The 11,374-nt window shown below is 45.8% G+C and overlaps 1 protein-coding gene across 4 annotated transcripts in view; it reads left to right on the top strand.

The window, feature by feature from the left end:
• Positions 1 to 10,253, top strand: part of TBC1D4 (TBC1 domain family member 4) — a 110,420-nt gene extending 100,167 nt beyond the window's left edge. For all 4 annotated transcript variants that reach the window (XM_044437880.1, XM_044437878.1, XM_044437879.1 and 1 more), the window contains 4 exons: positions 2,977 to 3,136; positions 4,484 to 4,653; positions 6,506 to 6,682; positions 7,745 to 10,253. In XM_044437880.1, the coding sequence (XP_044293815.1) occupies positions 2,977 to 3,136; positions 4,484 to 4,653; positions 6,506 to 6,682; positions 7,745 to 7,963 (726 nt within the window). In that variant the 3' untranslated portion in view covers positions 7,964 to 10,253. The remainder of the gene's footprint in view (positions 1 to 2,976; positions 3,137 to 4,483; positions 4,654 to 6,505; positions 6,683 to 7,744) is intronic.
• The last annotated feature ends 1,121 nt before the right edge of the window (positions 10,254 to 11,374 follow it).

Genomic DNA, 11,374 nt, shown 5'->3' with positions numbered 1-11,374 from the left:
CGAGGTCAGTGACCACCCCATCATGGTTATCAGGGACGTTAAGCTCTTTCTTGAATAGTTCTTCTGTGTAATCTTGCCACCTCTTCTTAATCTCTTCTGCCTCTGTTAGGTCCCTGCCATTTTGGTCCTTTATCATGCCCATCTTTGCATGAAACGTTCCCTTCATATCTCCAGTTTTCTTGAACAGACCTCTGGTCCTCCCTATTCTATTGTTTTCTTCTATTTCTTTGCACTGTTCATTTAAGAAGGCGTTCTTATCTCTTCTAGTTATTCTCTGGAACTCTACATTCAATTGGGTGTATCTTTCGCTTTCTCCTTTGCCTTTCACTTCCCTTCTTTCCTTGGCTATTTGTAAAGCTTCCTCAGACAGTCATTTTGCTTTCTTGCATTTCTTTTTCTTTGGGATGGTTTAGTTGCTACCTCTTGTACAATGTTGCGAACCTCCATCCATAGTTCTTCAGGCACTCTGTCTATCAGATCTAATTCCTTAAATCTATCAGAACAAAAATGGGCATGCAACCATATGGGCTGCAAATTTTTCCTCTCTTCTTGAATATCAGTTAAGTCTTCCAGTTCTAATCCGATCAAGCCAAGCCCATCAGGCAGTTCCCAAGTCTTCACCAGTCCTTTGAGTACAAGCTCTCCAGTGGTTGGAGGTAGATCACTCAGTTCTACTTAATTCCAGAGGAAAGCATGGTCCATCCCACCAGAGCTATCAATAGCTTGGTTTCCTTTGGGAAAAGGGCATCTCCTGAGGAGTTTGTATGGCCCTGGGGCATTCCTAGGAGCACTTCAGTGTAAGGTACCATCGCTTCCACTAAACATCTTTAGGAAAATGTTTTCTCATGGGCTCTTGGGAATACTGTGTTACAGAGGAACTATGTTCTGACATTTTAAAAAAATCCTTCTTCCTAAGAGAAAACGGAGATTTGCTAGATAAGCATTGGTAGATGGAGCACAGATTGCCCGTTCCGCTTCCTTTAATGCAGCACCTGTTCTACCAAGAGCTGATGCTGTAGAAAATCAGGTGGAGGTTCTTTCTTTGCTCTAAGCAAAGTCTTTCCATCCAATCCTGTTCTTTCCCCTGCTTTCAAATTCTGTAAGAGAATAAAAACAGCCTTTCTGGATCCAATGAAGGGCCAGTCTGGTCTAGCTTTCTGCTCTCACTTTGGTCCACCACTGGGAGGTCCACACTGACCTTTCTTTAAATTAAATAAATTTTTTATTAAGTGATTCTTTCACTTAATAACAGGCACACAAAGGTATGTAATCTCTCTGAGGCCACAGGTCGCATTGACCCATCGATGGCCTTATCCTCTAAGAATTTGTCTTGTGAAGCTATCCAAACAGGCAGCTGTCACTCTTGTCTTGTGGAAGAGACTCAGAACCTTCATCTGCACCTAGAAGGAGGTACCATTTCTGAAGGAGGGACCTGGCCATTTCTACCTACTGAGCGCTAGAGAGCCAACTGTGTGATGCTTAAATAGCAAACACTGCCTAGTAAGCTCAGTGCCGGGATGAACTTCGAACTAGGTATCTCCCCGCTCATGTTGGCAGGTGCCGCATCTGCTGCTGCTTCCTCGCTGCTCCTTGCGACAGGTCCGTGTTGCCCATGATGGTCCAAGCAAATGCCTCACTCTTACTCAGACTTAAGTGTCGGAGCATCATGAATGTATTTGGTAGCTGGGGTTTTTGCGGTGCAGGAACAAGGAAGGGGCTAGTGGTCCTGACCACAACATTGATTCAGAGCTGAGCTCCTTCTTTGAAAGCTGCTACATGCGCCTTAGCTTTGTACCCTAGAGCAAGATCACTCGGAGGCACAGTGGATGGAAGATGATACCCAGCTCTTCCTCTCGTTCTCCACCAATCCAGGTGAGGCAGTGGCTGTGCTGAACCGGTGCCTGGCTGAGGTTATGGGCTGGATGAGGGCCAATAAACTGAAGCTCAATCCAGACAAGACGGAGGTCCTGTTGGTTGGCGGATCGGGCTTCGGGGAGGGTGAATTGAACCTAGTCCTGAATGGGGTTGCACTCCCTCTTAGGGACAAGGTCAGCAGCTTGGGAGTGCTCCTCGACCCAGAGCTTTCACTGGAAGCTCAGGTGACAGCGGTGGCGAGGAGTGCTTTCTTTCAGCTTTCTTTCCATCAGCTGTGCCCCTACCTGGAGTACGACTGCCTGGCGACGGTGACACACGCGTTGGTGACTTTCCGACTTGACTTCTGTAACGCGCTCTACGTGGGGCTACCCTTGAAGACGGTCCGGATAGTTCAATTGGTTCAAAATAGAGCTGCCAGGCTGCTGCCGGGGACTGGGCATTACGTTTACATGACTCCAGTCCTCCGTCAGCTTCACTGGTTTCCCATTGAAGTCCAGGCCCAATTCAAGGTGTTGGTGATGACCTATAAAGCCCTTAACGGCTTGGGACCTGGTTACCTGAAGGAGCGCTTACGTCCATATATGCCCGCCCGCCCGCCCCTTGAGATCTGCGGGAGAGGCCCTTCTCCGGGAATCCTCTGTGAAAGAAATTAGGAGGGTAGTACTCGGAGGAGGGCTTTCTCTGCGGTGGCGCCCAATCTATGGAATGCGCTCCCCAGAGAGGTCCGCCTGGCGCCGTCGTTATTTGTTTTTCGGCGCCAGGCGAAGACCTTTTTATTCAAATGTTATTTTAATTGTTAATATTATTTATTCATTTTATTCTTTGGCCAGGGTGACTTACTTATATTATTCTATTTTGAAGTTTATTTATGGTTGTGAGCCACCCCGAGGCTTCGGCGAATGGGGCGGCATAGAAGTCTCCTAAATAGATAGATCGATCGATCGATCGATCGATCGATAGATAAATAAATGTGTTCCACGCAGAGTACAGAAGAAGAGCACATGGACAGACTTGGGGCTTGACCGTCATTCTCATCATGCTATTACAAGAACTCTGAGGCATCTGTAAGCACTTCCGTTTTTCTGTATTTTGATTCCATAGATCCAGATGTACCAGCTGTCGAGGCTGCTCCATGATTATCACAGGGACCTCTACAACCATCTTGAAGAAAATGAGATCAGCCCTAGTCTTTATGCTGCACCCTGGTTTCTTACGTTATTCGCCTCACAGTTTGCCCTGGGATTTGTCGCCAGAGTGTTTGGTAAGGCAGATTTTTTGTCTCTGAATGAAGTGAGGAATCATTTCTAGACTGGAGTAGTTTCTCTCCACTGCTTTTCCACCCTTGCATATTATTAGAGACAATGTTACTTGTGTTGAATCCTGTTCAGTAGTAATTGTCATGAATTTTAAAGATGGTGATCTTTTTAGCTTTTAGTTGACGCCATTTTTCTAGTTCATATTAAGGCAAAGTGGGTTTCCTAGCTCTTTCTCATGAGTGGAGAACATAACTTTTCACAGGCCATATTCCTCTTCCCTTTTCCTATCACATCCAACCAGGCTTTGTAATCTGCGTAGTTCAGCCAGAAGGCCCTGATGTTCAGACCCTTTAGAAAGTACCAGTTCCCCGGCTTCTTCGCGGGAAAATCATGATGATTAAACCAGTATAAAACGGATGCAAGTTTAGGGTGCACAGTCCATTTAAAGTCTTGTAACTGACACAGACTTTGCCTGATGTCGCATTTATGCTTACGTGAGATTCAGAAAGAAGGCCACACATTAACCATAAAAGTCATGTTTAGTGAGATGTGGCCCATTACTTTTGTGTGGGCTTGACTGACAGCACCACTATTGCCATATCATTAAAACTGAAGTTTGTTGCTGTTTTGTGACATTATATTGGAGGACGGTAGCAAGTATTTCATTTTGACAAGAAAAAGGAAACCCAGCAAGATGCTCACATTGCATAGATATTCATGCACATGGCTTTATGTAAATTGCTTGTCCTAAGACTTTGGGACTCTTTTGCCCATCATGAAAGCTGTGTGGTGTAGTGGTTAAAGGCACAGATCTCGGTCCCCGCCCAGCTGGGGAGCCAACTGGGAGACTTTGGGCCGGCCACAGACTTTCAGCCGACCCTACCTCACCTTGTGAGAAATAAGATTGATGGCAGCAGGGGGCAAATGATATAAGCTGCTTTGAGGTTTGGTTTTGTAATTGTACATTTTTCGCACTGGTACTTCTTACGTTCAGGTGTGTGCATAGTTTTCTGTTTGCATTGCTCACTGTTTTAGATGTAAAGGAAAAACAGAACTTTTATAATACATTCCTCGGCATGTTTATTTACTTAGAAAGGTTCAGTGGGACTTTTCTGCAGATAAATATGCCGAGGATTGCTGCCTAGATTAACTTAAATATATAGGCTTACAGGAATCAAATTCATTTGGGAGAAAAAATGGAAATAATGTATAAATCACATGCTGAAAGTCTGGATTCGTTCCACAGCCAGTCTCCACGAAGAAGCAGTTCCCTAGAACGCTTGATTCTAAGCACTGTTTTTCATTGAATAAGCAATCTGATCTGTTGTTTCGTTTCCCTTCCCCTGCCCCAGATATTATTTTTCTTCAGGGAACAGAAGTCATATTTAAGGTAGCACTAAGTCTGCTTAGTAGCCAAGAGGAACAAATTAAGATGTGCGAGACGTTTGAAAGCATTGTTGAGTTTCTTAAAAACACTCTCCCAGACATGACTAAGCTCCAGATGGAGAAGATAATGACTCAGGTAAGTGTCTTTCCCCCTCGCTCCTGAAAGGAGAACGCTTAGCAAGGCATCATCATTGCCGGCCCTCCTCTCAGCATGTCTGAGAGGCTGGGCGATGTGTGAATCAGGAGCCCCTGGTTTGAACCTTTGTTTCTGGACACACTAGGTAGCTCTTGGCCATCTCTCTGGAAGGACAGAGTCGGTGTGCAAATGTCTCGGGCAGGCTACGCTTAAGTGCGTGGAGGGGAATGTTCGTTCCCTGACTAGTGTGCCCACGGGATAATAAAGTACACGACTTGAAGCTTTCGCTGATTTCTCTGTGCTGTAGTTTTGTCAGGTTTGTTACATGATGTTGGCAATGGTTTTTTAAAAAATTCTAGCCGTCCCATTATCCAGGCACTCTTCTTTCTGTGAGATAAGTCTGTTGGCTTGCATAGGGGTTTGGCCAGATCGGCTTGAATCCCACAGACATGACTGAGCTCATGCTCATTTTGGACAACACACTCCAGTCAGCCTTGATTCAGGAACACCCTCTACTCTGAGATCGGGTTCCCACCTCATGTTAAGCCGAGGTGAATGGTCGTGGAGTGGCTAGGTGCGATAGCCAAACCCAGAACAGCCTTCCCAAGATTTTGCGCAAGCAAGCCACCCGGAGAACCCATGGCTTGTATCAGGGTTGTTTGGAGTGGCCCGTTCTTACGTGGTTTAACGTGGCATCCAAGCAGGTAGGGTGATACTTATCTGGATTGTCAAGAGAGCCAGTTGGCAGAAGAAGAAAAGAACGGGAAAGCCAGCTTTTGAGAAAATCTGAAGCTGCAGCATTGCCTTATTCCTTCTCAGTCTCAGGATAGATTCCCTCCTGGCCCTGGAATATAGAAGAAAGGACACCAGCAACAGGCCTTTGCTCGCGCGCGCGCGCACGCGCGCGCGCTCTCTCTCTCTCTCTCTCTCTCTCTCTCTCTCTCTCTCTCTCTCTCATGCACACAATCATTCTTGTATGTGAGTGAATGTCTTTTGCTAAGAATTTCGCACAAATTTCCCCTATTTTATTGCTCTGCTGTGAAATGTGTACGATTTCCACTTCCACCTCATTACTCTGTCATGAGCATTTTGCAGACTTAACCTCTGTTCTATTGCTCGGCTGTGGATTTGTGAAATTTTTGCCATCTTGGAAGCACCCCACTTACAATGCACCGGTTCCCTGTAGCTGACAGGTCTGAGGTCAGCTGTTGGATGGGCATCAGGGTTACAGAGCAGCGAGTGGGAACACAAAAATTCTGCAAAAGCCACAGCAGAGCAAACGAACAGACAGAAAAAATGCACAGATTTCATCATGGGGAAAAGCACGAGTGCCTTCCTGTGTCTCAGAAAACAACTTCCCTTTTATGATCTGATATTGATTGATTGATAGATTGATTGAATGTCTATAGTGCCCATTAGCCGAAAAAGGCTCTCTTTTTTGATATGTGGGAGAGGAAGGTTTCCCTTGTCAGCAGGCAACTTCAGTTGCAGCAAGGATGCTGACCTAGAGCAGAAGGAAATGAGGATTTCTGCTGCAAAGGCTTCTGGGATATGTGCACATAGCAGGCTGAAGCCCAAGAGAGAAACAAGCTGCGGGAAGCCACCGAGGGCACAATTCTGTGTCGGGAGTAACGGACAAGGGTGACTTCCTCTCAGGGATGGCCAAATGATCTCCTGTATGTGATCCTTCTTGGGAGAGAACCGTGAAGTCCTTCCTATCTTGTGCCGCCAAATTAGGGCACCTTCCCAGGTGTGCTTCTCTTCAGATCCCAGACTCTCGGGCAGCGATGCTTTCCTGAATGAACCAGCCCAGCACCCTCACCAGGTGCTTGGTTTTTTTTTCCTCTGGTAGGTTTTTGAGATGGATATTTCCAAACAGCTTCATGCCTATGAGGTGGAGTATCATGTTCTCCAGGACGAACTGCACGAGAACTCCCATCCGTGTGACGATGGTGAGGCTGCAGAGAAACTCGAAAGGGCAAACAATCAGCTGAAGAGGCAAAATATGGACCTGCTAGAGAAATTGCAAGTAAGCTACCAAGGGCCGAACTTGATGTTGGGCAGAGCACTGGAATCGGGGGCCGCCAAAACGTGGCACGGGAGAAGAACTGGGAGAGGATCCGCAGTACTTCCGTGCTCTGCACTGACATATCTACTCCTTTCTTCAGAGGAGACTCCTAGACTCGGATGCTTGTGGCTTGAGGAGGGGATTACACTGAAAGACCATCCTTAGCCCCATAGAGAAGGTCTCAGCTCCAAATGGCATCTCACCCCAAGCCACCTGCTCCTTTGCTGGAGCTCCTCAGGATTGATTCTGGTTGGGCTGGACATGAAGAAGAACCCGGCTGGTTGTGTGAGAGGGATCCAGTTGTGTGAGAGGGATCCAGCTGGGAAGGCCACCAGTTAATGGAATTGATAGAATCAGATGGTGATCCCTTTTCTGACCTGCGTTGTCTCAGGTGCACTTGTGCAGTTTGTGAAGCACCCAGAAAGTTAGGTAGGGCCATCTTGAATCCATTTCCATTTCTCTTGGCACTCACAGTTTTGAAAGTGCCGGTATCAGTAATCATGGACAAACACAAGAAATTAACATGGGTTAACATCCCAACTCCCAGTTTTGGTGTGTAATTTATGCACAATATGTACAAACCGGATCTTTTTTAATTTATCCACTCATTGCGAGTCATCTTACATTTCAAAAAAGAAAGCCAAACAACTTACAGTTTCAGGACCTGAACATAAAACCAAATATCACTGGTACTCAGAGTGAGCTCAGCTATCTGACTGTAACTCATCATGTAGCCAAAACGAGTGTCCAGCCCAAGAGGAAGTTTATCGCCCAAAGTTTACAGCAGAAAGATCTTTAGTGGGAGAGAACCCTAAGGTGGGGAAACTAAAATCAACCCAGTGAGAATTGAGCATGCCCATTTGCCTGACTGTTACTGGGAGAAATTGGAGAAGGAAATAGATGGACAACGGGGAGGGAGCAGGAATGGAAAATCGTGTTGCTGGGCATCGGTGTTCCTGCCGTTCTTAATACTCTCAAGCATGCTCATGTTTTAAAATCGCCTCCTTGCTTCTCTCACAACAGGTAGCTCATACTAAACTCCAGAGCATGGAATCAAGCCTGGACGATTCCTTGGCAAGGGAGCAGAAAATGAGGAACTTAATCCAGTCCCTGGAACAAGAGAAAGTGCTCTATCAAAAGACTCTCGAGAAGATCTGTAGATACTTGCCTGAAGAAGCACTGGCTGACTGCGAACAGCTGCTCAGAGAGGTGAACTGTAACACAAGCAAAATCTCCAAATAAGCCATAAGTAAAAGGTTGGAGGCAACACAGTTTCTGACAACAAAGGAAAGGAAAGCAACGCACAGGCTGCTGAGGAAGGTGCCTGCATGAACTCACACAGGTCCTGGGATTCTTACTTCAGCAGAGAAGGCCTTTTAAATCTTGATATGCAAATCCCAGGTTAAATGCTTGTAATAATGTGTGCACATGAATTGTAATGCGCAACACAAAACAATTAGATGTATAATATTTAGGACTGATCTAAAGGAAAAGGGATTAAATGACACCCTTTGAGACCGCGGACAACTAAAATGCCATCCTCCGTATTGTTCCCTTCACTTGGAGTAAAAGGAACATGTTGTGTCTTTTCTATATATTGATTAATACTTGAAAAGAAAAGCAAGAATGTAATTTTTCCCTCCAAAGAACAGCATGTTTCCCATATTACTAGGGGATTTCTTTGTGTTTTTGTTTCTGCGAATTTTTTGTGTGAGAACTCCCTGTAAGCTCATATGTGCCTATAATTAATTCTACTGACAATTGCATATGTGCAACGATCTTTCTGACCAGCTGTCATTTTGCTCCTCTGCTGCTGAGGAAAGTTAGCCATGCCAGGTTGCTTTTGCGTGGGTCTGGAAAAGTCACCAGGGCTTATTTTCCCAAGCCATTCTTCGAGAAGCCAGAAAAACAAGTCCATTTCTCTCTCGTTTTCATCCCTGTACACTATTATGTGGAATTAAAAGCAGAAGCAGACGAGCCTAGAAGCCTCACAGGACAGACCTGTTGTTGGGTGTCTGTCCATTTCTGTATAAAATGGCAAATGGGAGATAAAACATCAGAATGTTCCCCCCATAAAATATTCCTGCATATTCCAAACCCACCTGTTAAGTTTTGACAGTAGCCAGTTGGGATACATGTAGGTGGTGTTTGAATGTTTTGTCACAGGAGATATTTCATCACTTTATTTGGTGCCTGGCTTGGGACACCCATCCAAAAAAACCCTTCACAGGGTTTCTGGTCATCTGGTGTTGCACATAAGATGTGGCTGGGCTTCCGTTCGAAGGCTGTTTGCTGCAAACATGGGTTTCATGGCGCGCGAGAGATCTGGTATATTTTTTCCACTTCCACCTCTGTTTAAAGGGCCAGTGGCTCGTCCACCTTGTTTCCTTCATTGGGAAGTGAGCACTAGAGAAAACGTAAGTATTAGGATTCCATAAATGTGTGAAATATAATGCATCAATGATACGCTAGACTCAGAGAAGCAGATAGACTTAACTGTATTAATGCTACTGAGAAGTTGTTCAAACATAGCAACTGGTACATTTCAGCTTAAAATGTCTGTCCTGTAGAATGCTTTAAAAAATAAAAATCATAGATACAGTTTGACGTTTTTCAGGTAGCTTTTCCTCTTCGATTAGTCTCTCTTCTGCACATTTCTGAAGATGTGCTACCTTTGGAAGGCACTTCCGTCATGTAGACCAGACACTGAAGTCAATGCTTGACCCAACAAAGCAACAAAAACGGCCGTCTATCTTAGTTAGGAAGTGCACATTTCATTTTGGGACATGCTTGAACTGTTGTAACATTCGGTGGGAATTACTTGTTATTGATCCAGATATTATTTTTAATAATAAGCAAAGTGCCAAATTCAGCCAAGTGTCTTACTTGTACGAGTTTCATGTATGCTGGGGTGGGTGGGTGGGTGGGTGGAGTGTGGGGAAAGGTGCCAGCACTTCCTTTGTAACATGGATTATGCAGATAACAAGCAAAACCGAGGGGAAGTAGAGCTGGTTTTCTGTTTTCCCGCTGCAGTGTGTGCCTTTCCTTCCCATGATGCATTGTTGTTAGGCCAAAGTATGGATGGCGTTATCATGGGCATGGTTCACCAGGAGGGAAGGGGAGGGAAGCGAGGGAATGGAAGGCAGTTTAGTAAATCCAACGGTGCAAGCTAAATATCTAATCGACTGTGCTTGGGGTTTTTCTCTTGTCCCTGCTGTCTCTTACCAGACCTGCAGGGGATATGGAGAAGTTGTAATAACATGGCATTTTACTTGGTAGAGAAAGTGGCTTCAGGGGGAATTTTTCTGGTTTTGTGTTTGTTTGTTTGGCAATTTCATCTGAGGCAAACTTAGGCATACGGAACCAGAACATACTGTTAAACTGTGTATTGCAATGATTGAGCTGCGACAGCACATTTCTTTTATTTTTTTATTTTTATTTTTTTAGAGGCACAGAAAGTTTCATCCTGTGTTGGGCTTAGTGACTTACTCATGTATCACCTGGAGAATTTCCAATAAATGCCATTGCTGCATTTCCCTCTGTCTGTTTTCATTTGCGGCACAGATCTCTATGCAGAAAGAGTTGATAATGGCACAGAACAATATAACATCATTCATAACAGTGCAATCCAGGGTCACACAATTAGATTGACTGACACTAAAATCAGGACTGATGGAAGGAAGTATTTCTTCACATTTTTGACTCCCTGCCCCCTTAAACCCCTAGATTATCTGCTCAACAGTATCTTGGTGTTCAGAGGAGGGCGGCAAAAGGTGATCAGGGGACTGGAAACAAAGCCCTGTGAGAAGAGATTGAAAGAATTAGTCAGGAAAGGAGAAGACTGACGGGAATATGATTGCACTCTTCCAGCACTTGAAAGGCTGCCACGCAGAGGCGGGGCAGAATGGCTTCCTGGACGACAAGACACCGAATGATGGGCTTGAGCTACTGGAAGCCAGATTCTGGCTGAGCGTCAGGAAGTTCTTCGTGGCTGTTAGAGCAGTATGGCGATGGGACCAAGAATCCAAGGAGCCTGGTGCCCCCTGCCCCATTAAGCAGTTTCTGCCCTACCACAGAACAATAGCATGTACGGCACCTTTTATTATACACACACATTAGAGCCTGACATAGCTGAAGCTGCAGCCTAGCTGGAGGGTTGGATGTAGTGCTGGTCATTTGCGAGCCTAACGGGAAATGCTAGTGGGGCAACTTTTCCCCTTTCCCTGCAGATTGAGAGGAGAGAAGCTGAGATGCTTATCTCAAGGCCAGGCTCCCCAGGTGGGCAGATGGTCTTTGGGAGGGGTGGGAGGGGACTTGGAGCAGAAGAGGTTCAGGTGAGGCCGCCATGATGCGTCATCAGCAGCGGAAGGCGGTCCAATGAGCAGAGGAAGGTGCACTCCCTCTTAGGGACAAGGTCCGCAGCTTGGGAGTGCTGCTCCACCCAGAGCTTTCACTGGAAGCCCAGGTGACAGCAGTGGCGAGGAGCGCTTTCTTTCAGCTTCGGCTGATCCATCAGCTGCGCCCCTACCTGGAGTACGACTGCCTGGCGACAGTGACACACGCGTTGGTGACTTCCCGTCTGGACTTCTGTAACGCGCTCTACGTGGGGCTACCCTTGAAGACGGTCCGGATACTTCAATTGGTCCAAAATAG

Source organism: Varanus komodoensis, unplaced genomic scaffold (assembly GCF_004798865.1).
Source record: "Varanus komodoensis strain SLA01 unplaced genomic scaffold, ASM479886v1 scaffold31, whole genome shotgun sequence".
Classification (NCBI taxonomy): Eukaryota; Metazoa; Chordata; class Lepidosauria; order Squamata; family Varanidae; genus Varanus; species Varanus komodoensis.
Note: the sequence above shows the minus strand (reverse complement) of the source record. Positions and strands in the feature narration are given on the sequence as shown.